A 23,842-nucleotide genomic window follows, 5' to 3' on the forward strand; every position below is an offset into this window, starting at 1 on the left:
TTAATTTTTCAATTTCACTGGATATCTTTTCGATTTTCAAATATTCACTTTATAAACGATATTTTCATTAATTAGTCATTAAGAAAAAATAAAAATTAGAATTATTTTGAAAAAAAAAAATGAATGATGCTGGCATCGAACCGAGGCGGTCCGCGTGCCAGTCAAGCGCGTTGCCGAATAGACAACGCGCTCATTATAAAATTAAAATTTAATTAGTAGTATATCTTCAACATATTGAATTATTTTTCCATGTGAATTTGCAGTTAAACAAATAAAAAACAAAAAGCATTCACCCCAGCATGGCGTGCGGCGCCCTCCCTTTCTTGGGGTGCAGTACTACGATGCACCTGGGGTCATTCAAACCCCCAGAACTGCGCCTCTATTTTAGTCAATCCTCTCTGCAATAACCTGTCAAAATTTCAATCACTGCTAAAAGATTCAAAATATTAAATTAAAAATTTCCTTCATGAGCGAATAATGACGATTTATTTAATGGGTTTCATGACATTTTTAGTATTCCTTTTAACAGATTTGATAAGAGCTGCCAGATCGGAATTAATTTCCTTGTTTGTTCCACTTCTCGACTGCTTCGTTACTACTTCCTACAAAAAAAAATACACCACACGTCAAAATTTTCAAAACTAAAATTGTATTCCCCCTTTTAAAATATATAAATGAACAAGAGGATAGAACTCACCGCCTGCACCTCCCCATTGGCTCTTCTCTTGAGTTTTTCTTTGATGAGTGCCTCTGTGCCCTTGGTCTTCCTGTAGTGGGAGTCAGCAGGATCGATATTGAAGTGGTGGGAGGTGAAGAGAGCACCGAACCTGGGATCCTCAACATTCACCTGGAAATCATCCTCAGGGGCATTCTCCACTTGCTCCTTTTTCCTCTTGTTCAGCCGTTTTTTCTTGGACTTGGTGAGAGCCTCAGTCTCCTCAATTTTTTTCATGTCGAAGTGTCGTTTCTGCTCGTCCTCTCTGTCTAGAAGCAGAAGCTCGAGTTCAGCCTCCCTCTGGGCTGCCCCATCACTCTCATCACTAGAACCTTTATCCCTTTTCCTCGGGAACTTCTCCTCGACTCGTGTTTTCCCCAGCTCTTCAGCAAAGTATGGATCATTCATATCAACGTCAGAAGGCACTGAGTCCTCGCTGTCAGAGGCTTGATCGACCTCAGGGTTCTTCAGCTTCTTCTTCTCCTCCCTCTTCGCCTTTTTCTTCTCTTTTCTTTTCTCCAGGTACTGCTCGAAGGGCGTCAGCTTCTCAGACTCCTTCATCTTCTTCTCGACAAGTTTCTCAGCCTTCTCCTTGGTACCCAGACCCCACGTGAACTCCAGATCCCCGCTTTTCCTCTTCTTCTCTTCCTCCTGCTGCTCTATTGACTTCAACAGGGATTTGTATTTATCCAGTGGATTTATTTTACCGTCGATATCGTCGTCAACCCCTCCTTCTTCAATATCTGTAATAAAACCAAAGAATGAATGACTTAAAATAAAATATCATCTCATTTATAAATCTCACCAGCCTCTTCGTCGCTGCTGCCACTCGCCAAATAAATCTTGATATCATTCTCATCGATATCATCAATCTTTCCGGAGTTAATTTTTTTTGTGATCTCCTGTCTGTCGAGCTTCGTCTCGTCCCAGGTGCACTGGACCTTGACCTGCTGCAGGGCAGTCGTGGTAAACTGTCTGGGTTGATACTTGGAGACATCAGGAAGCTTGTCGCAGATCTCCTTGGGTGTCTGATCGAACTCCATGTCCTCAGGAATAAATCTCAAGTCTATTTTCGTAGCAGTTGACTCGTACTCGTGGCCATCGCACTCAGTGTAGATCTTGTTGGCACTCGCCTTCGAATCAAAGGCGATAACAGCGTAGTAATACTTCAGCCTGTTCAACTGGTACTGCCTGAGCTTCTCCCGGTGGAAATCGTTGCCCTCCTCGTCGTCCTCCCCTCCAGATTCATCCTCATCGTTGTCTCTGAGCTCGATTGGGCCCTTCATCTCCTCCTCCTTCAGCCTCTCGAGGCCAAACTCTGACGGATAAATCGTGACAGAGTGGATGAGGCCTCCTGGTGGAAGAAACGAGTTGAATAAGACCATCAGGTCCACCGCACGAATCCTATCCCAGTCCATGTTGCAGGCTGCCAGCCTCGATGTGATTTCATCAGTCGTATCAGCTTCTCTGTCCAGCTCTCCCCACATGTGCTCGATCCCCTCGTCCTCGTCTGATTCCTCTGAGGAGTCGTCGTCAGAGGAACTGTCTGACACCAGAGCACCCTCTCCTCTCGCATAATCCACTGACAAATCCCGTAATTTCGTTTTTATCTCCCTCGATATACCCGTACTTTCATTTTTCCTTCTCAACTGCAGCTGCTTCTCGTTCTTCTCCTCATCTCCCCCAAGATCTTCTTGACTTTCTGATTGCTCGTCCTCTGGACCATTGTCCGTTTCATCGACCGTTGAATTTTCGAGAGATTTTTTTTTCTCTTGGGGTTTTTTCGAAGTCCTGGAGGACTTCTTCTGGGAGTTCTTCTCGATTCTCTTCGGTTTTTCCTCGGGGTCATCCTCACTTTCTGAAGAGAGCTCGTAATATTTCTCCAGGTCCTCGGCCGATGATTTCTTCAGGGGTCGTCCTCGCTTGTCTATCGTGTACGTGACTTTAAAATTCTTGTCTTTGAACATCGACTGAAATCTCTTGTCGATTTTTATCTTCCTCTCGCTTTTTGGAATTCGCCGGAACTTCGGGTCCTTCGGGACGTGAGCGAAACGAGGATCCTTCGATATTTCCTCCATTTCTATTTTATTTAAATAGCCTCGAATTAATATCTTTATAACAAAAACTCGACTGCAGTTCAAGTGAAAACAAATGCATTAGGTTAGATTCCAATTTAAATAATTGTCTCACCTGAACCTCAAAAAAATCCTCAAATTTTTAAACGAAACTCGAAAATCCTTTTTACGTATTCCCTAAAAAAAACTATTCCCTCGAAATTGACGAGTGTCCAGAGGCCAAATAAAAATGAAAATGACAAAACGAATAAAACGTGTTGTCAACACGTGTGGTCGTTCACTGCTTTACCGACAGAATTTTCATCAATTTTCATAGGTGTGTAAGTGGAAATAAAACGGTATAACTGACATAAGGATCTTGCCCCTGAGTGTGTGCATAATTTTCCTCGTAGCAGGTGCCCAACACACACCCGAAATCTCGAAAATTTGCAGTAAAACTAAAAGATTTTCAACATTCAGCAAGTGATCCGAAGGTGAAAACCCAAACGCAAAAAAGTGTCAAAACACTTCAACAGTGGAGAGGAATTTCCCCGGTGATTATTCCTCGTCTGTCACGTAAACACAATAGCCAATGAATTAACACTGGTACCAAAGGTTATGGTTATGTCACTTGCATAATATGGCGTCTTCCGAGGTATCAGACGATGGACAGGACTGGAAAACCCTCGAGTACAGAATCTACAAGTGTTCGAGTTACTCCCCTACTTATGTACCCGAGAATATCCTGGTGGATAAACCACTGGACCAGTCATCCCGATGGTCATCGGACAATGACAATCATCCCCAGTACCTGGCCCTCAAACTCCAGAGGCCCTCGATTGTTCGATCCATAACATTCGGTAAATTTGAGAAGACACACGTCTGCAACATGAAGAAGTTCAAGATCTACGGTGGCATGGAGTACGACAATCTGATGGAGCTGTTGAAAAGTGGTTTGAAGAATGACTCAATCTCGGAGACATTCGAGTTGAAGCACAAGATCGGTAGAAATGATACTTATTATCCAGTTCGCTACCTCAAGATAATGCCACTCCAGTCCTGGGGCCCCAGCTTTAACTTCTCCATTTGGCACGTTCGTCTCACGGGGATGGACGATCCCCTGGTGATAGCCCCCTGCATTAAATACGTAGAGCAGTACTTTCAGAATGAGATAATAAGACTCTGCATGAAGCACTTTCGTCGTCTGGAGCAGCCCCAGGTGGTGCAGACACTGGAGAGTGTAGGGAATGTCAAATTGGAGGATCAACGTTTGTCAGTGCTGTACGAGATCCTGGTGAATCGTGGGGATCACCACGAGGCTGAGCACTTCATCACGAATGCCATTGGCATTGGCTTACTCGATGATTACATGAATAGCCAGCCATACAGAGCTGTTTGGAAGAAGATGTCATGTGAAGAGCCAAGACCTGGGATGCGTGGTGGACACCAGATGGTCCTCGACTCCTCTGCCGAGACCCTTTATCTCTTCGGTGGATGGGATGGCACTCAGGATCTTGCAGATCTGTGGCAATACGACATCAAAACTGAGAAGTGGTCACTAATCTGCAAGGACACTGAGGCTGTAGCTGGACCCACTGCACGCTCCTGCCACAAAATGTGTCTCGATCCTGAGAAAAGACAGCTGTTCACCCTGGGGAGGTACCTGGATACCCAGTATCGAACACCAGATAATTTGAAGAGTGATTTTTACGTGTACGATATTGAATCCAACAAGTGGACGCAGATCTCAGAGGACACTGGGGCTGTGGGAGGCCCCAGACTGATATTCGATCATCAGATGTGCATGGACGTCAGTAATAGGATTATTTATGTGTTTGGGGGACGGGTTCTCGTGCCATCTGGGGCGAGTGAGGACGGGGGTCCCATTACCTCCGCTGAACCCATATTCTCTGGACTTTATTCGTATCACGTTGCCACCAGCACATGGAATATCCTCGCATGTGACATCGCCAGACCCAGTCCCTTCAGTGTTCCCATTATTAGATCACGTGTTGGACACTCCATGCTGTTCAATCCTGTCGACAGGAAGCTGTATATATCCGCTGGGCAGAGGAGCAAGGAGTACCTCAATGATTTTTTCACTTATGAGGTTGATACTAATATGGTGGAGCACATCAGTGTCACTGACTTTGGTGGACAGGACTCTAGTCACACACCAGCTGCTGGTTATACCCAGAGGGCCACAATCGATCCACTCCTGGGTGAGATTTACGTTCTCTCTGGGCTGAGCAAGGACAAGGACAAGAGGGAGGAGAACGTCCAGAACTCCTTCTGGGTTTACAAAATCAAGAAGAACAGTTGGACTTGTGTTTATAGAAATGAGAATGGGGGTGAGAAGTACTGGAGTCGAATGCAGGACTTTGAGCCGTGTCCCAGATTTGCTCATCAGTTGGTTTATGATACTGATAAGAAAGTGCATTATTTGTTTGGGGGCAACCCCGGCAGGTCTTGTTTACCGAAGCTCAGGCTCGATGATTTCTGGCAGCTCAAACTCTGTAAACCGAGTCAGGAACAGGTGCTCAGACGATGCAAGCTCATTATCAGGAAGTACAAATTCAAGGAATTGGCTCTCAACAGCAGCATCGAGGCTCTCGAGTACCTCCAGAGGGATGTGTCCGAGATTATCGATCATGGGGACGAGGAGCAAACCAAAGAGTTTCAGGGACTCACCTCTGTCTTATTCCGGGAACAGGAGAGGCTCGATCTCCAGGGGAATGAGGACAAGGAGATTATGGAGAGGGAACTGCATCAGAGGAGGGCTGAGCTCTTCGATAAACTCATGGAATTTTTTCCTGAGACTCTCACTCAACCCAGGGCAAATCTCGTCGATCTTCTGCCTTTGTGACATCGGTGGTAAATTCTCAGGGTGAATCAGGGAGTTTGAGGATTTGGCGCGTACAATTTCTGGGTGACACGTACATACTCTATTTCTCAAACTACTCAATGGAGAAATCAGCAGCGAAATGGTTACAAAAAATTTAAAAACAGCTGAGTGTCAGGAACATTTCAAGAAAATCATTTAGATTTAGTTTGAAAATTAATTTATCTCACTTCACTTCGCTCCTAAAATCTACGGTTTTCATTTTTATATGTTATTTGTCGAAGTTTAGTGCAACTAGTCCCAGGGGATTTTATTTTTCAATATGAGAATTCTGAGAATGTATTTTTTTTAGTGTTTCGTGTATATATGGTCTTTATTACTGACACGTACGGAAGTTTAATAGAAATTTTCAGTTTTATTGTCTCTATTCGATTACGAATTTTCAACACTAATTGTAGGATCTGATTCCTGTAATATTGTTTCTGTAAATTGATCAACGTGAATATTCTGAATTTTTTGCTTCAATTTTTTTGGTAAAGAACAATTTAAAAAGGCTGGGAAATGTCGGGAAATTTGTGTGAATAATTTACGCGAAATATCTCGGTAGATCGAGTTTGTCTAGAGTTGAGTAATTATTTTCTATTTAATATTATTGTTTGTAGTTTTTTTTTTCTATTAAATTTTTACGTATGTCCTTCAGCCTCAGTTTATTATCTTGACGTATTACAGGATAGAGTGATAATTTATGGGTGCAGCTGAAAGATTGATAATTCTCTGTGATATGTCGAGATACATCAGACTCGAAGTCATTGTTGTAGTGAGTTATTGAAATGATACATGACAAAGTATTCTGACGTACTTGAAAGCTTTATGTAAAGTCGGAGATTCTGATGTTGTTAATATTATGCTAGATATTATTCAATGAGATGTTGCTGCATTTTTCTCGACTGTCGCCAGGTGTTTTTTTTTTTTCAACAATTTACGAATGAATGAGAACAGTCTGTTGAGCTTCTTGCGGTCATTTTCGTGCTTCCGATGATCTCCATTAAGCAGCTGTTCAATTATAATTAATTGTTAAGATCATCGTACTAATGCAGAGTTGTACATATTGTTCATTATGCGCTGTTGAATAATATCTATCGCCATTTATTGAATATGGAATTTTGTAATAAACATCCTTCACGAAATACTGTCTGTTTTTTCTCATTTTTTGGTTATTCATTATTATTTATATTTATTAGTAATCAGGGGCCAGTCTTTTACTATCGAGCTATCAACATCGGAAATTATCGAAATAGCTTGTATCGAATTTTTACCCGAAATAAAATTGTTGAAATTCAATGAATTATCTATTTGTGTTGGAGTAGGAGGAGATATTACTTTCTCCTACGTGTGGTTTTTTTGGGTGGGTGTATCTTGGAGAAATTGGGTAACGGCAATGTTGAGTGTTGTTTCATCATCCTGTTGGCTTCCCCACCGTTTCAACCCCTCCTTCAACAATAAATTGCCTTTAATGCGCTTGCGTTCCTCTTTCAAGGTCGCATTTGTCTCACTTGATACTTGTCTTCTCCTTTCAGCACTTCATATTCTCAATCCGCTGAAAAATCCACCACGACCAACGCACCGACTCCTCTCAACATTTCATTGGCCCTCCACCCGACAAAACGTCAACGCTCATCCAGTATCCAAACGTGAGTTATCTTTTTATTGTTCTTATAATTTACAGTGTTTAATTATTTTCGTATCAGCTTCTGAGGATCACAATGTGCCACATGGCATTACGTAAAAATTCATTGATCACGCGTACTCTGACATTTCTTTTTAAACTCCTTGTTCGAGTGATAAGAATTTGTCATTTCAAGATAATAATGGAATTTATGGGGATTAGATTTTATGGGAACTGGGGAGAATATTTATTTGGAGCAAGTGAAATCTTGGGAAATAAATTAACCGCACTGGCACATCGCTAAACTCTGACTTTTCCGTTAGCTCGTCCTCCACTGTAAAAAAAAAGTGCGCTAACGTTCCGTCAATTCAAATTTTGTTGGAGATCTTACGGAATTTAATCGATATTAATTCTGGGAATTTTTTATTACACTTCGCACATGTATTTCGGTAAAAAAGGGAAAAGGGTACATATGGTTTAATTAAACTGGCGAATGTAGATTTTTTTTTGTGAGGCTTTGGTCGTGTATTTGAAACTACCAATGAAAAATGGCGGGCAACTTATTTTTATCTGTCAAAATATGGGAGGAATAATGACTTTGAAATTATTTATATCAGTCTACTTGCGAAATAATTGTCGATTCAACTCATCTTGGTGACTTTCTCATTTATAAATGCAGTTTCTTGAGTTCCTCACTCTTATCTCACGTAAATAATTATTGAGAATGATTTCCCAAAAGAGTTAATTAAGTTAATGAAATAAATTGAATTTCCGAATTGCCCAAAAGGGGAATCTCTCAAGGTAATTGATGAGAATGAAAAAAAAACGATCAATAGGCATAAATATTTTTTATTTAACAGGAAACAATAACAATGCCGAAAGTAGACCGTAGGGAAACAAAGGACCCAGTCAAGCGGAACTATCAATCACTCCCTTTCTACCTATCAGCTCCAAGTTTAAAGCTTACTACAATTGCCAATACTTTACAAGTTGAGCAGTAGCACTGGCATCAAGCAGAGCTCCTTCGCTTCCTCGATGAGCAGATAGACCAGTCCACACTTAATACCAATTTAGCCAACATCTTTCAATCATCAGCGATGACGTGATCTGATTGATAAATTGCAATTGTGTATTTTTCTACGTATTGAATAATTGGCGAGAATGAAAGCGGATTTGAACTCAGTCAAACGTGCGACCTGAAATTTATACCTGAATCTAAATTACGTGACAAGAAGATAAGGGAATCAGTCAATCAGGTGAGAATGGCTGAAGCTACTGGACTTTGGGTATTCGGTTATGGATCTTTGTGCTGGAATCCTGGATTTGAATTTAAAAGAAATATGACTGGACATGTCAAGGGATTTGGCAGACGGTTCTGGCAGGGGAATGATAGTCATCGAGGAACTAGTGATAAGGTAGTTAACGTTTTTATTATTTACTCTCATTGTGACAGCGTCAAATTACACATTCACTAATTTTTTTACTCGAAATTTCAAAGGCGCCAGCTATTTTTCCTCAGGTACATGTTCCCGAATTTCTCCTCCAGGAAGAGCTATTTATATATGTTTATAAATTATTTTCAAAAATAGCCGCCGATTGAGAGGTGAATGCCCGAGGAAAAAGTGGAGTCTCGTTTTATTTCGGTTGAATTATTTTTCTACATTCTTTGTTTATTGTTTTAAGTGTTTGTTACATTGGTGTCACTTAATTCTCTTTGTCCGTGACTTCTTTCCCTCGAAGACATCCGGGACACATTATCTTTGCGCTGAGTTTCGCTCGCAGGGAAAAACGAGTACGCAACAAAGAAGATAGGAAAGACTGAGTTTCTGGGGAGATGACTGAGTACAGAGACTACTATTAATATTCCGATTCAACCGATCACGCGCTTCACTCATGATTTCAGACATTAGCACCATGATTTCGACACGAGCCACGAATTTAGCGAATTATCTGAAAATATTTTTTCATGGTTCACTAATGATTTTTTAAATGATTGGTGTCGTTTATTTTCAGTTTATATAGCTCGGTCTCAGGGAATGCTATTGAAATTTTATGCGTACATTATTTATCACCTTCTACCGTTAAAAGTAAACTTTTGAGACTTCTGTTAACGTACCCGAAAGATAATCCATTGGAACTGCAAACAAAGAACACGTGGCAGTCACACGATATCGTAGAATAAATTATTTTCCTGGGGAGAAAAAACAGTAATTAATTAAGTTCTAACAATTTTTGTCTTCAAACAAACATCAATGGATCAATCAATTGTTCATAAAGTCGGATATCTCTTAATCTATCAACATCTACTCCAGAAAATAAAAACGTAAATTGTTTAAAAAAATAAATACTTGACACATTTTTTAACAATTGATCTACTGTATGTTTCAGCCTGGGCGAGTGGCCACTCTGATCGACGATAGAAAAGTAAGATTTTTTAATGGAATATTGAATGAAACAAATTGGAAAATTATGTGAATTAATGATGATTTGTTTATTCTCAAGGAGATCACATATGGTCGGGCATTCGAAGTAACTGGAAGTGCAGCATTGCCTTATCTTGAGAACAGAGAATGCACTTTAGGTGGATATTTAACGACAATATCAACTTTTTATTCGCAAGATGGAACGCAGACTTTTCCTGTGGTTATCTACATTGCAACTCAAAAAAATAAGCATTGGCTTGGTGATGCACCCATCCATGATATTGCTCAACAAATTTTGGAATCTAAAGGCCCTAGTGGTCATAATGTGGAATATCTCCTCAGGTAAATTTACTCGAAGAAATTATCTTTCATTTTTGTTATTTCATAAAGAATATTCAATGAAACGCGGTACATCGGAATTATATTGCAATTCCTTAATTTCTGAATATACAATTATTCATTTTTTTAATGATAAATTTCGTTTGAATAGAATCCAAAAGATTTCGGGTACGAAACGTATAAAGAATTCCTTATCATTAACTCTTTCAATTTTTTCGGTATCTTTAGATATCGATATAATAACTCGAGGTGTTATCTCCAATTGTTACGCGCAATCGGCATTCTCGTGGTACGGTGAACTGGAAAATTCAACATGCTGGAACCAGAAACATTTATTACACATAAAACCTCATGGATGATTATGAATGAATGGGTGATTGTGAATGGGTACAGCAAACTCTTTGTATTTGCGATTACTGCCGATGCAGTGGGTCTTAATTCATTTTCTGAAAATTAAAAAATATCGGTAGTAATTCAACCGTTGGAGATAATTCTTTGAATATTCCCCGATCTTTTAAATTAATTGATATTTCGCTATTTAAATAGGTTTCACGATTTACCGGGCAATACCGATTTATTTTCAATTGATTTATCTGTGAATCAAAAAATTATCAGTATGAATACCTATATCTAATCACCATGAACCAATATTTCATGAATAAAAATGAATATTTTCATTCTTAGATTAGCAGATTTCATGCACCAATTCATCCCCGAAGCTTATGACGAGCATCTGTTCACCTTGGAATTGGTCGTTCGTGCGAGAATAAAAGAACTGAATCTGTGCTTGAAAACGTTAATGGGCAATCGTGAATTCGTCATCCAAATAGAAATAGAGAGAGACTCTGACAGTTCTGATAACGATATACCAGACAATGTACCTCGTCGCCAGTCATACGAATACACATCTAGAATTGCTGGAAAAACATTGCGCTGCTTGAAACCCTAATTCACACACCGAAAAATGAGGATTGAGCTCGAGCTCAAAGTGATATTCTAACTCTTCATGAAAATATTTTCAATTGATACTGAATAATTATTTTTGACTATTTATTTTTTTACATATTGCCGGTTGAATGTTCATACGTGCCTCTATTCATAATTTTATACATTTTTCTTATATATAATTTTGAACGCACAATGATATTTAGTATATAATATGTAAGAGCACAATTCAAATTGGATAGGAAAATTATGGGCTGACGAAATTTTTCGGAGAATATCATATTGATACGCTTTGAAAGATGATAATAAATAAAATAAATGAAGGGCATTATTCTTAAAATAAAAATTGTTTCTTATCAATTTTTTCATCGATCAATAATTGATCAGGAGTCATTTGTCCGTGTAATTATACAATCTAATTCTTATTAATGACAGAAATTAGCATTATTAGGCACATCCAGTAGCATTGCCATGCGAAATGAAAAACAGTCCGGAGAATTGCAGTGAGTGCCGAGCATACGGCGTTGATATCTCGATCACTCCTTGAATCTAAAATAACAAATTAAAAATGCCCGGTGGTGTTGTTTTTCTCGTGTGTATCCCCACATTATCGTACGAGCATCAATTGATCTTCGGAGTTCCAGTGAAAGTATCGAAAAAGAATGAAAAACCCCCGGCGAAGATCGGAGCGAAGGTGGACTTAAGATTGAAAGAAGTAGGAAATCGCGACTTGATTACAATTGGAGACACCGACAGTGATATCGACGATCAAAATGATAACGAGATGGCCGAGGGAAATTTTCACGCGAGGAAGAGACTGAAAACTCGATTGGGATCTCCAGGCCCTAGTAGGACAACCAAATCTCCAGTTTTCGTTCCCATGGAGACCGTTCTGGATGAATTGTTGAAGAAACTCAGGGTGGAACATGTGGTGTGGTGCAAAGACAAGGGGAATATGTATTATGAGGTCATTTTTCCAGTACCCGCTGGAGATCCTTGCGAAAATTGTTTGCATTGCTTGACGGAAATGGGAATTGGACGGCGGATGAATTCAATTGTGAGGTACTTCCAATAACTACCCGATAATTACCCAATTTTTATACGTAACTAATTGAATTGCAATTGATATCGCGCTATAATTATGAGATTTATTCTTTATTCTGGACATAAATATTTTGTTAAATATTGCAGTGTGATCCCAACGCAATGTACATACAGTAGTTTGAACAATTCGAGTCATCTACCCGTCTCCACCGATATTATACAGAAGAAAGAAGATGCTGAGGATCGTAGGAATGCTTGGGAGGCCTTCGTAGGCTCCATCCGTTCGAAATTAACAGTGAAACAGGTTGTCGATGGAGTTCGATCCGGCGGCGATCTTACGTTCGATTATATCCTCCTGGTGGTCACTGCAGAGTAATAATTATTATTCATTAATACTTGAATTCGATAGATCGATTGAATTATCCTCTCATTCTTATCTCCACTCAGTTGTCTCGCGGCTCTTGGACTTGTGGAAAATAGCGCTACGAATGTCGTTGCAGCTATGCTGGTGTCCCCGCTAATGGTGATTCCCAATATTATCTATTAATTTATGAAAATAAATATAGAATAATTTTATATCAGATTTTATACTGATTTTTTACAGCGAAAAAGAATTATTGCAAAAAGAAAATTGATATTGATTAATAATTTCACTGGTTTTAGTTAAACATTTAAACATTCTTCATTTAATTATGATTATCAAAAAAGGGACCTGTAATGTCTTTGACATTTGGAACAATAATCGCAGATAAGGATTTGATATGCGTGGGATTGAAGAGTTTGCTTCTTGGGATTTTCATTTCGATTTTGTTTGGATTTATCTTTGGACTCCTCCTGGGAACAACTGAGATGCCCTGGGGGTACAACGATTGGCCGACTGATGAAATGAAAGGAAGGTGGGTTTATAGCTCACATTTATTTAATTTTATAAAATATAATTTATATATTATAAATTCTACCAAGACGAAGCTAAAAGCGCATGCCATTTTTTCGCATTTTTTTCGGGAGAGAATTTAATTCGTCTGATTTTTAATTATTTTTCTTCATTCAGAGGGAATTATAGATCACTTTGGATGGGTATTCTCTGGGCCCTGCCTTCAGGAACGGGAGTAGCTGTAGCTCTTCTTCAAGGAAGTAATGGTCCACTCATTGGTGTAGCTATTTCTGCATCATTGCTACCACCAGTTGTCAATTGTGTATGTTAAAGTAAATTTTTAAGAAAAATAGTCTGGCCTGTAAAAAAATGGAGTCAACAGTCCAGATAGAGATTAGAAAAAGAATAAATATAATGATAATTTGAAGGGTCTTTTCTGGGCTCTCGGATGCATCTGGCTGATCTATCGACCCATAAAAATGCCCCACATCAAAGGGGAGTCATACGGAGACTTAAACACCTCTTACAAATACGTCTACACGGATTATCTCCCAGTGGAGTTTTTCTGCAATGGGATAATTAGCGCCTGCTTGACCTTCATTAATGTCATGTGCATTTTTATCACTGCGATAATCGTACTCAAGGTAATGAAATCGTGAAACAAATGTGATTAGCAAATTAATAATAATTATTTATTCAGATCAAGGAAGTTGCTGCCCCATACACCTCAACACCTGAATTACGAAGATTCTGGGAACATGATATCAGAATGGCGAGAGATAAAAATACATCGAGGGATGTTAGTTCAGTGGACTCAAGGTGAAGGGAAATTAAATCATCTTCATGATTATTTGCATTCACTCGGGGAAGGCAATGAGTGAATAATTAATTTTTTGATATTTTTATATAATCGATAGCTTTCTGTAATTGTCAGTTGTTTTTTTTAGCTTTTATGAAGGATTGAGTAGGCCCAAACAAAGGGCATTGGAGAGGACTTTGAATGAAGCTGTGAGAGAGGCCATGAATGATGAAACATTCAGAGAAGTCAAGAGATTGAGCTATGGCCAGCATGGGCCCGATGATGTGAGGATCTTTTATCAATTTTAATACCCCAACACCTTCAGAATCATCGGATATTTCTCAATCGTTGCGCAGTGCGAGGGATTTTTTTTTGGAAATAATTATTTAAAGTTCATTCATTCCCTTTGTAGATTACACCGAGATTAGGACTTGGTGCAAGTCCACCCGGGTCAGCCCGCCTGCAGGAGATGAGTCCACCTCATCCAGCCGATGGTCCATCAAATCCTGAAAATACTAGTGAGGACTTGGCTGCTCTGGATCGACTCATAACATACCTCCTCGGTCAACCCAGTGGCAACCTAGAGAATTGGAGACGTTCCCGAAGAATGAGTGCACGTGGCTATCGTCAGCTGCGACCCACTGTCATTGATTCTGGTGCCAACACACGTGCCTCCAACATTGGCACGACGCGCTTGTAATTTTTTTCATTTTCTTAAATAAAGACATCCAACGAATGCACAAAATTATCTTCAAAGCTGAAGGTAACACGACTTTTCTAAAAAAAAAGTTGACCCATTAAAAGGCTTGATGTCGAGAATTGTTTCAGAAAGGAATTCCTCGGCTTCTCCAAATTTCTTCATTTTTATTCCAGCACAGAATAATTATGACTCATTTATTGACTTGATTCTGCGTATATATTGAAAATGTTCCATTGGTACCTTAATACATCTGTAGAAATCTCTTTAAATCGTCTCTTTGTTTCAATTATTTACATAATTTTGAGGTAAATCATTCAATTTCATCGAAGTTGGAGGGTTCCGTACCGAAATATCTGTCACCGAAATTTCCAATGCCAGGTAGAACGTAGAATTTTTCGTTAATTTCAGGATCTAAGGCTGATGTTACTATTTTGACACTGGGGAAAGCATAGGCGATCGAGTGAACGCCCGATTCAGCCATTAAGAGGGAAACCACGAGGATATTCTCTTCCGCAACATCGTGATCTAGGAGAACCCGTATTGCCATCATTGCTGCTGCTCCGGTCGCCACGGTTGCATCCATCAGAATGACTCTGTAGTCCTTAATATCCTTTGGAAGACGTTGATAGTATAACTAAAATAATAATACGAATGATCATGGAAATGTTGCAGTCATTTACATTTTCAATAAAAAATAAATTCAATAAAAATTCAATAAAAATTCAATAAAAATTCAATAAAAATTCTACCTCAGGCTCATCAGTCACGAGATTCGTTTGAATGAGAATTTTTCCGATTCGAATATCCTTGCACACATCGCAGAGAGCTTGCTCCATCGTCTCTCCAGCTCGTAAGATAGAAACTCCACATATTTTGTCAGTGGCACTGCGTTTTCCATGATAGGGTACACCTTGCGGGGTTTCCACTGTTATTTCCTCGAAAGGCAATAGTGATAGGGCATATTCGATTACAAGTCTTATGAGACGACGCGAGTAGAATATAAACTCGTCCCTGTCTGTGTGTTTGTTACGAATGAATGTATGCAATCCTTTAACTTGAGGAGTGTCTGGTAACATGAAGAGGGACGACGGCAGAGGTTGACCGATGTAGGAGTGAGCGAGTTTCTCTCGTAGTTTGAAACCTCTCTGTGAAAACAATGCAAATGTATTGATTACTTATTGATTTAATTTTATTTATACATCGAATCCAATCATCGAAATAAATTGATGAGTTTAAGCTGCAGTTAATTTTTTTTTATTATGCAAAAATGAAAAATTTTCGAATTGAAAAAAGAGCATGTCCGATATTTTTACCCAATTCACGCAAAATGGGTAATTAACAGGGTGTAGCCTTGAATAATTTAATTGGAGTAACGCTGAAAGTCTTACCAATTGGAGTTGTGTGTGAACGTGTTGTACAATAAGTTCGATAGCCACTTCATTGTCGCCTCCACGCGGTACGATAATGTCCGCATGAACCATTGACGGTGAAATGTAATAATAATACGAGGGCTTCACCATTGTGCAGTACTGCTTGAGTACACCCTCCAGATCTCTTCCTCTCTGTGAAATATCTCGTTTCAATCTACGGGCAAGCCTCACATCCGCATCAGTGTCTACAAATACTTTCATATCACACATCTGCAAATTTTAATAACAAAAGTCCATTATTGGTTACTTATTTTTATTTCTCGTAAAGTTTAATGATACCTTCAATACTTCTGAATTGTAGAACGTTAAAATCCCTTCGAAAATTATCACATTAGCGCCGTACATTGGTTTCTGAAAAAAAAATTGTTGTTTCATTATGTTTTTGATTGGGTAGACAATAAATAATGATATTGCAGACTATTTGTCATCATTTAAACACTTTCCATTAAATAATTACAAAATAATCTGCAATTCGTAGATCCATGGTTTTCCTGAATTTACCGTACGATTTTCTCTGCTGTGAGTTACAAAATTATAAATAGGAACGTCTGCCTTTCTGCCTTCTTTCAATCTCTGTAAAGTTGTCTTCAATAATTCAAAATCAAAGGCATCAGGATGATCAAAATTGTACTCATTACGAGCTGCTAATTCATGTTGTTTTTCATTAAGTACCTGCAACAATAATCTTCTCAGTCTCCCATAAATTTAAAAATGATAATCTCACGCGAAATGGTACATCAATTCAAATAAAATGTAAAAATTTTTAATCTTTTGAAAATAAATTGTTTCACCATTTCTGTCGTGCTTCAATTATCGGTAATCTTGAATATAAATAATTACTTTGTAAAACGAATCCATACTCAACAGTGTTACCCATGGTACATCCAACGATTCAATAATTTTTGTGGCGACTGTTGTCTTCCCCGAGGCACTTCCTCCACAGATTCCTAATTCATCCAGATTCATCATATTCTTCTCTTATATATTTCAAACCAATAGATCAACCAACTGTATACCAACCAATAACGAATGGTTCGACCTGTTGACCTGCTGAATTATACCAAGGGGGTCTTCCAGCTGTGTATATTGTTCTTGATTTTCCTCTCAGAATTGACTCAGCCGAAGTTTTCTTGCTTGAATGTGACATACTCGTCGTTCTCTGTCTGCGAGATCTAGGAGATTTTTGAGAACCTATAAAAAATCTCAAATATTTATCAATGATCTTTACTTTTTTCCACGGTATACACTATAAAAATTGATAATAATCATATGAATATTAATTAATAATATTAATTAATAGATTATGGAATGGAATTCTCCAATACGATTCCAATTACGAACGTAATATTCAATTTCATATGGACATTTGCTAATTCGATAATTTAAATATTCGGGTTAGCTCCAATTGCCGATCGATATCGTCGAAATGAGGTGAGAAAATTAAATTTTTATATGAACCTTTTTTGTAGTCCTCACCTCGATCTACAAAAAAGATTCCCATGAAATTTTCTGTATCTCTTTTTATTAACAAAAAAATCTCGAATAACTGATTCTAATTAAAAAACAATTCTCTCAATTCACGACAGATCTCCCTGCATTAATTTATTTAAAAGTCATAAATTAATGCATAAACAATTAGAAGAGAGGAATTAAATATATTGTGACACATTGAAGTTTTGAGTATTGACCTTGCGATGGTGGTCTAGGGGATTGTGGAGTAGGTGTAGACATATCACACCGAAATGGTTCACCATCTTGACTGACATCGTCTACAAGGAATGCACTGCGATCCTCAAGGCACAAGTCACCGTCACTAAAAAAAAATCAATCAAAATTCCAGTCAATTATCGCCACTAAAAACCGTATAATTACCCCTTCATCAGTCATTAAAAGTTCATTAATCTGCTCTAACAATCATGACAACGAACATGATAGGATAATTATAATTTTAATTATCAATAGCAGCAGAATAAAAAAAAATTACAAAAAGAGAACAACAATGACAGCCCTACGATGCACTTTTACCTTTCAGAACTTGCAGAGCTCGGTGGCTCGAATTGCTGCATCTTCGCTGCCATTTTTCCCTATTAACAAATCAATTTATTTATTATCCTATTTTAAAAATTTGCATAAACTCGAGCGGCTGTATTCCACCACGTTGTTGAGCAGCCAGAGTAAAACGAGTGACCGACGTTTTATTATTATGGCAAGTTCATAATTAGACCGAAACACGACGACAATGACTTACCATCAGTAGATAAAAGATCACCGTTCAAATTTACGAGAGCTCTTCATCGTCATGCACTCCTGATAGAATCTATAATTTTTCGAGCCGTATTTCAGACGAGAAATTTCTTTAAATGAATTAGGAGCGCAGCACGTGAAACCCATCAAACAAAAATCTATATGGAAATGGCTCTTTCGATGTTCTGTTATCCGGATACCTCCCGTAATTTTACGAGCCGTTTTGGACGGCATATGGACGTAATATGGATGGATTTAAGACTACCATATTTGCATTGGTGACGAGATGAATTCCAATTGTTCTTTCACTGTGTTCTATATTCGGATAAGCTGTGCAATAAAAAAAGTAATTGAGAGGTGTAACTTATTGGACCTAAACCTGTACCTGAATATATTTTGACCTTTGACATTTCGACATCAAATGCACAGACATATAATAAGTACCTTTTTAAAGATCTTTGATAACGAATCCTCTGGAAGGTTTTCCTGAAGCCCTCCTGTCAGATAAATCCGCTGTCATCACGGAGAGGATGAATGGACAACTTCTAGTTCTTCGGAAGTTATATTCCCCGGATGTCTTTGGTGTCTTTACGGCTTCAAATTTTTAGACAGTATTTGGACGCCTCAGGGACGACTAGAAGACATCGAAAAATTAAATAAAATAAAAATTCTTTACCAAATCGTGACTTCCCGCCATTAAATATCATTCAAATTGTCATAAAAAATGAGAAATCACTGCAGAATGACTCGTTCTTTAATTGAGATGATCTGGAATCGAATTTTCGATGATTCTGTTTTGATTTCAATACAAACTAGGATATCTACGATTTTCACAAGCCGTATCTCGTCTAAATTCCGTCTTCACTGGGACATTTGGTGCTCGTAGAGACAGGGTAAATATCCGGAGCTGATAACACGTGAAGAGTCAACAAATTTCACTCTGAATCTTTCCTTTTCGTCAATCGAGACGAGTAAGGGATTGAAAGAACTCAGAAATTAATACGACAGACACTCCACCGAGTGTCTGAACTCACTGGTAAGAGGATTTTCACATTTTCTATTAAATTTGTACTTTGAAATATTGGAGTTTCAGATATTATTCGCCTGACATGATCTCACTCTCTGAATTATCTAAAGAATATCTCCCAATGATGTCTTCTGAAGGAAAGTGTCGATGGGTTTCACCCTGGGTGAAATAATTCTTTATTATAGAAAATTAGAAATCATCTCTTCAGTTCCTGATTGGGCGAATAATAAATGGGTGAGAATTGATTAAAATGATCTTGAGACATTTATCTGTCGCGTTCAAAACGGGACATTTGAAGCTTGTAGGGCTACGGTAAATACTAGGAGAACAGAATCAAAATGGAGTTCGCAATTTCCCTAGTCGATATCTGCCATGTGTATCTCTTCGACAATTTCCTGGGCTTTGTGTATTTTCTTTTTTCATGGAAAAATTGTTGTTAATTGCAGATGGACTCGTTCTTCATTTTCCCGAATTTTTCCGATTGCCTGAGAATTATTCAATTTTTTATTATGATCGATTGGAAAAACGATGCGAATGCCGGAGAGTAAAACAAATTGTCTGAAACGCGACGTTGGGACTTGTGGAGTCACGGAAATATCCGGAGAACAGAACAGTGAAGGAAAACACTCCTTTCCACACGGGATTTATTTCTCAATATTGAAGATATTTCGAGAGATTAAGTTGTTGAAATGTTCAGACTTGAGGTGCAATTAATAATTAATGCAGGAACCACGACGAATTTTTGGAGAATCACGAAGAAATTGCCCGCCAGATTCAAACAGTTCTTCAATTGTTGAGCAAAAATTCCCCGGATTTTACATCCGATTAACAATAATTTTTTATTACAAAAACGGTGAAAATTCATTTGAAGATTTAATAATCTCTACCACTCACTTTTCTTCCCCCGTGAATATTCATAGAATTTGTTTATAATTAATGGAGATTTCGGGTCACTGGTGCAGCTGTCAAATCTGTCTACATCTCGTCTAAATACCGTCTGAATGGGACATTCGGAGCCGTAGGGACACGAAAAATATCAGGAGAATAGAACCTTCGAGGAGCTCCGAACACCAACACTCCCTCTCGCTGTTGAAATTAATTAAAAAATCAAGGGCATGAGTGTAACACCAGAAATTCGATTCGAAAGGAATTGTAATGAGACAAAAATGAGAAAATCAGGAAATGAGGAAATGAGGAAATCAGGAGATGAGGAGATGAAGAAATGAGGAAATGAAGAAATGAGGAAATGAGGAAATGAAGAAATCAAGAAATGAAGAAATCAGGGTGAGGTGTATTACTTCTTTAGATACAGGTGAATTCTACGTAGCAGAGATACAATCATCAACGGGGAGCGGATATAGGACAAACTTACTCATGGGATAACGTATCTTATCACTGATAATGATAGAGTAGAATTCGGTCCGGTTGGAAAGGTGTGGCTGAACTTCCCCTCAGTTTATGTTTTTTTCCTGCGATTTTCACAGCTCTTTCTTCACTCCCCCAGTCCCATCCGATGATTTCCATACAAACATAATTATCAACAACCACAAATCGATCACCGAAGAATTATGAAAGCAGAATAAATTTCTATCGATTTTTTAATACAATTATTCAGTGAGTTAAACGTTTGAGAAGTAATCATGATTTTAATCGAACGTGATTTTGTGGTTCTGTTTGCCATTTTCAGCGTACATTCCGGTAAGTTCAATGACTTTCTGGTAATCAAGGCCTCGGTGATTAGATGTTAAGTTTTATAATTACCCGTGGATATTGCAGTGCGAGCCCAGGAGAATGCCCAGAGCAAGGTTTCGGATGGACTTTTGGAATGTTACAACAACACTTTCTCGTTGTTGAAGATTAATAGATTACCTCATAATATTCATGCTCTCATTGCGATAATCAGGAAGATTGAGGAGAATCGGGAAGTTCATATGGACTTGCGACAACTGTCCGGGGCATTACTACATCGGTGAATTTTCGATTCAATTTATTCAACTCGAATTTCTAGGGCACTGGTAATTGCATGTTTTAATTAGAAATCTTTATGTTTTTTTGATGAAAGATTCCGTCAAGATGGGATTGTGATCGATCCTCAAGCTGTGCCCCAAGAAGGAGTGACGCCCTACAGCACCGAAGGATTTCAATCTTACAGACATTCAGAGATGTTGAAATTGATCCCAGGAAATGCCTTGACCTTCAATAATAACAGTATCAATTTGATAGAAAGGGTAATTACAATTAGCATTGATCATTTGTCTGGGGGCAGTGAAGAAAAAAGAAAAGAAAAAAAATGGTAATAACTCTTGATTCTTCTACTCTCTTCCAGTGCACCCTTCACTCCATGATCTCCAGCTCCATCGACATACATCGCCGTGAAGACGAGACTTTAACCTGTCGTCTAGAAAATCTAGACTATCGTCAACCTCGTTTCAAAAAACGTAGCATCCGTCCTCAGGAAAAAGGGATGAGTGGAAGGCACAGGGACGTCGAGACCCTGACACCTGAGCAAATTGAGAGTATTAAAAATGGAAATGGTGATGCTGACTCATTTCTCCCGAACTCCTGGTATCCACCACTTCCCCCGAACCATCCGGAGAGCTCTCGTTACCAGATGGAGACAAGCAAATGTCCCACCGAAGGGGGTGTTCTCCAGACCGATTGGGGAGTGGTTTCTGGAGGTCCTCTTCTTGCTGGAATAGCAGCAGCTGTTCAACCCCAGAACGTGAGAATCAGTGACTTGATGAGACGAGACTGGGACAACAGAGAGGCATTCTCTTCAAGTATCACCCTTGACAACAAATGGATAGCAACATTAGCCGGTGACTTGGCAGAAGTTGCTCTCCATCAAGGCCCTAGCAAGGAAAACTACAAAATTGGAACAACCGGTCACTGGAACTCCAGCAACACCCCGAAATATTATTTCCTCAATACCGATCAGAGTTTGGAGTTCACTGAGGCTGAGGTGAGAGGGGATCTCGATGGTCTCATCCTCGCCTCGAACGTCGCCTCCTGGTACTCGAAAATTCCATCGTTGAAGCTCTCTCAAATCTTAGACATGTATTACAGTGACCGGGGGGTTCTCAATGGTACTATCAGGGCCTGCAATCGCAGAAATCTTCTCACAATCGTTGCACCGAATGATACGACAAGTGCCCAGACATACAGAGCCGCAATGGTCCTCAATTCGAACACCCAATTACCCAGAGGTACAATATCAGATGAGAAAGTCGAGACGTTCTCATTTCAGGCTGTCAATGAACTTTTGAAATTCATTCCTTCTTCCATGAATAACGACAGGACTTGCAGTCAGACTAATCCGATTAAGAACTTGTTTCATCGAATGGCTGTCGACTTGACCATCATTTTAGACACCAACTGGCCGTTTAAATTTATTAAACCTATTCTGGACTCTATTCTTGAGAAATCGGAGATTAATAGATTTGCGGGAAATTTCTCAGTGATCAATGCTGCGAATGGATCTGTCATCTCGAGGAGTTCTCACAGTATTTTAGATTTTTACGCACTCAATGAAAGTCAGTATGAGACTTTCTCCAAAGGGTTCAATCTGCCTAAGTCTCTGGACGTTCTGAAGGATTTAGAGGTGAGAAAATTGAACGCCGAGAGGGAAAAATACGTGGGAGGTGGAAGGGCTGAGATTGTACTCGTCGTTCCCTGGAGTAGTTCTTCAATTAATGATGTTGACAGGGAATATTCGTTGAAGAGAATTTGGCAGATGAGAGAGGAGACCCCGGATGTCAATATTCTATTTATGACTGCTGGGTCCAAGGAAAGGTGGACGAGTTTGGCGAGGGAGGGGCAGGATATTTTTTCTGTGGGAACAGGAACTTGGAAAGAGTCTATCGGCCCCGTTGGCGATCTTGTGAATCGAATGAAGAGAATTCCCAAACGATTGATCAACTCTCAATGTGGAGCGGATTATTCCTCGGTTGGAGCATCTGCCTCGTTTGATGACTATCTCGAACCTTCTGGCGTCCTCTTTTATAGAATGCATCCCAATTATTTTTATAAAACTGATGAGGATGATGTACCTACTGTGAAGGTTCAAGGAATTGATGGGATGCATCTTATTGTTTGCTCCTCCAGGAATCCATTGAATATCAACAGCAGTGAGTCTGCGAGCTGTTCTACTGTCACTGGTGGAATCCATCGCATAAATGTCAATTGCAGAGAAGCTGCGTACATTCATCAATGCAATCCACTTTACTTGTCGATTACTGCTGGGAACAGGACGAGTGAGGAATTTTATCCATGCACAAGTGAGTGTGAAAAATAATTTCTATTTCAAAAATAGGAAACAGTCCCCACGTGACGCATGTCTTTTGACATTTTTTCGAATTTTATTACTCAGGCATGCAATTATTTTCTATAAAAATAATTATCTTGTTTATTCCAGGTGAATCACACTGCCGATTTCCTGACATGATAAAATTCACCATTTCCTACGAAAATCTTGTCTGCACCAGTGGGACTGCCTCGATAATATTCTCTCCCATTTTCATTTTACTATCGGCAATTTTAATTTTACGATTCAATTTTTTAAAGTAAATAATAAGTCACTTTAATATTAGTCCCTTCAATTGAATACGCCATCAATATCATATTTCTCTTTTTCGCTGTTTTAATATTTCGTAATCAATTCATTTACTACGATCATACCTGCCGAATCAATTGCATTCATTTGTACTTAAATTATAAGAACCATTTATCATTCATCATAAT

General features: G+C 38.9%; 6 protein-coding genes across 8 annotated transcripts; 4 read left to right on the top strand and 2 right to left on the bottom strand.

The window, feature by feature from the left end:
- Window positions 1–467: 467 nt before the first annotated feature.
- On the bottom strand, window positions 468–3,079 carry LOC105265365 (ESF1 homolog). Its single transcript, XM_011302811.1, has 4 exons — window positions 2,906–3,079; window positions 1,521–2,795; window positions 698–1,458; window positions 468–602 (listed from the first exon to the last, which is right to left on the bottom strand). The coding sequence occupies exons 2-4, from the start codon at window positions 2,791–2,793 to the stop codon at window positions 486–488; spliced, it is 2,151 nt and encodes a 716-aa protein (XP_011301113.1). The 5' UTR covers window positions 2,794–2,795; window positions 2,906–3,079; the 3' UTR covers window positions 468–485.
- A 73-nt stretch (window positions 3,080–3,152) lies between these two features.
- Window positions 3,153–6,798, top strand: muskelin (muskelin 1). The gene has a single exon (XM_011302818.1). It carries the CDS (start codon window positions 3,410–3,412, stop codon window positions 5,633–5,635), a length of 2,226 nt encoding a protein of 741 aa, XP_011301120.1. The 5' UTR covers window positions 3,153–3,409; the 3' UTR covers window positions 5,636–6,798.
- A 397-nt stretch (window positions 6,799–7,195) lies between these two features.
- LOC105265369 (glutathione-specific gamma-glutamylcyclotransferase 1) lies at window positions 7,196–11,295 on the top strand. Its single transcript, XM_011302817.1, has 5 exons — window positions 7,196–7,302; window positions 8,138–8,692; window positions 9,666–9,701; window positions 9,780–10,042; window positions 10,724–11,295. Exons 2-5 carry the CDS (start codon window positions 8,540–8,542, stop codon window positions 10,986–10,988), a joined length of 717 nt encoding a protein of 238 aa, XP_011301119.1. The 5' UTR covers window positions 7,196–7,302; window positions 8,138–8,539; the 3' UTR covers window positions 10,989–11,295.
- Window positions 11,296–11,349: 54 nt separating this feature from the next.
- Window positions 11,350–14,897, top strand: LOC105265368 (uncharacterized). Its single transcript, XM_011302815.1, has 10 exons — window positions 11,350–12,046; window positions 12,176–12,400; window positions 12,476–12,551; window positions 12,737–12,924; window positions 13,080–13,224; window positions 13,331–13,546; window positions 13,603–13,721; window positions 13,850–13,985; window positions 14,114–14,397; window positions 14,810–14,897. The coding sequence occupies exons 1-10, from the start codon at window positions 11,553–11,555 to the stop codon at window positions 14,814–14,816; spliced, it is 1,890 nt and encodes a 629-aa protein (XP_011301117.1). The 5' UTR covers window positions 11,350–11,552; the 3' UTR covers window positions 14,817–14,897.
- l(2)k01209 (lethal (2) k01209) lies at window positions 14,604–20,123 on the bottom strand. 3 transcript variants are annotated; one of them, XM_011302813.1, is made up of 12 exons: window positions 19,997–20,120; window positions 18,520–18,709; window positions 18,080–18,405; window positions 17,857–17,915; window positions 17,520–17,644; window positions 16,852–17,022; window positions 16,672–16,778; window positions 16,333–16,503; window positions 16,111–16,182; window positions 15,790–16,041; window positions 15,151–15,546; window positions 14,604–15,035 (listed from the first exon to the last, which is right to left on the bottom strand). In XM_011302813.1, the coding sequence occupies exons 3-12, from the start codon at window positions 18,080–18,082 to the stop codon at window positions 14,712–14,714; spliced, it is 1,680 nt and encodes a 559-aa protein (XP_011301115.1). In that variant the 5' UTR covers window positions 18,083–18,405; window positions 18,520–18,709; window positions 19,997–20,120; the 3' UTR covers window positions 14,604–14,711. The 3 variants fall into 3 exon arrangements, with proteins under 3 accessions (XP_011301115.1, XP_011301116.1, XP_011301114.1); XM_011302814.1 differs by lacking the exon at window positions 18,080–18,405; XM_011302812.1 differs by lacking the exons at window positions 18,080–18,405; window positions 18,520–18,709 and having other exon boundaries at window positions 19,997–20,123.
- A 248-nt stretch (window positions 20,124–20,371) lies between these two features.
- On the top strand, window positions 20,372–23,831 carry LOC105265371 (uncharacterized). The gene is made up of 5 exons (XM_011302819.1): window positions 20,372–20,800; window positions 20,879–21,071; window positions 21,165–21,330; window positions 21,429–23,379; window positions 23,517–23,831. The coding sequence occupies exons 1-5, from the start codon at window positions 20,743–20,745 to the stop codon at window positions 23,666–23,668; spliced, it is 2,520 nt and encodes an 839-aa protein (XP_011301121.1). The 5' UTR covers window positions 20,372–20,742; the 3' UTR covers window positions 23,669–23,831.
- Window positions 23,832–23,842: the final 11 nt, after the last annotated feature.

Source organism: Fopius arisanus, unplaced genomic scaffold (assembly GCF_000806365.1).
Source record: "Fopius arisanus strain USDA-PBARC FA_bdor unplaced genomic scaffold, ASM80636v1 scaffold00029, whole genome shotgun sequence".
NCBI classification, from domain to species: Eukaryota; Metazoa; Arthropoda; class Insecta; order Hymenoptera; family Braconidae; genus Fopius; species Fopius arisanus.

Bases quoted from the DNA above. Each gene is read 5' to 3' on its own strand.
- LOC105265365 (XM_011302811.1), bottom strand. From the start codon at position 2,793: ATGGAGGAAATATCGAAGGATCCTCGTTTCGCTCACGTCCCGAAGGAC. The intron at 1,459-1,520 runs GTGAGATTTATA...GTTTTATTACAG, and splicing joins CAGCAGCGACGAAGAGGCTG to ATATTGAAGAAGGAGGGGTT. The intron at 603-697 runs GTGAGTTCTATC...TTTTTTTTGTAG, and splicing joins CCAATGGGGAGGTGCAGGCG to GAAGTAGTAACGAAGCAGTC.
- muskelin (XM_011302818.1), top strand. From the start codon at position 3,410: ATGGCGTCTTCCGAGGTATCAGACGATGGACAGGACTGGAAAACCCTC.
- LOC105265369 (XM_011302817.1), top strand. From the start codon at position 8,540: ATGGCTGAAGCTACTGGACTTTGGGTATTCGGTTATGGATCTTTGTGC. The intron at 8,693-9,665 runs GTAGTTAACGTT...TGTATGTTTCAG, and splicing joins ATCGAGGAACTAGTGATAAG to CCTGGGCGAGTGGCCACTCT. The intron at 10,043-10,723 runs GTAAATTTACTC...TTTCATTCTTAG, and splicing joins AATGTGGAATATCTCCTCAG to ATTAGCAGATTTCATGCACC.
- LOC105265368 (XM_011302815.1), top strand. From the start codon at position 11,553: ATGCCCGGTGGTGTTGTTTTTCTCGTGTGTATCCCCACATTATCGTAC. The intron at 13,547-13,602 runs GTAATGAAATCG...TTATTTATTCAG, and splicing joins CTGCGATAATCGTACTCAAG to ATCAAGGAAGTTGCTGCCCC. The intron at 13,986-14,113 runs GTGAGGATCTTT...TTCCCTTTGTAG, and splicing joins GCCAGCATGGGCCCGATGAT to ATTACACCGAGATTAGGACT.
- LOC105265371 (XM_011302819.1), top strand. From the start codon at position 20,743: ATGATTTTAATCGAACGTGATTTTGTGGTTCTGTTTGCCATTTTCAGC. The intron at 20,801-20,878 runs GTAAGTTCAATG...TGGATATTGCAG, and splicing joins CATTTTCAGCGTACATTCCG to TGCGAGCCCAGGAGAATGCC. The intron at 21,331-21,428 runs GTAATTACAATT...ACTCTCTTCCAG, and splicing joins GTATCAATTTGATAGAAAGG to TGCACCCTTCACTCCATGAT.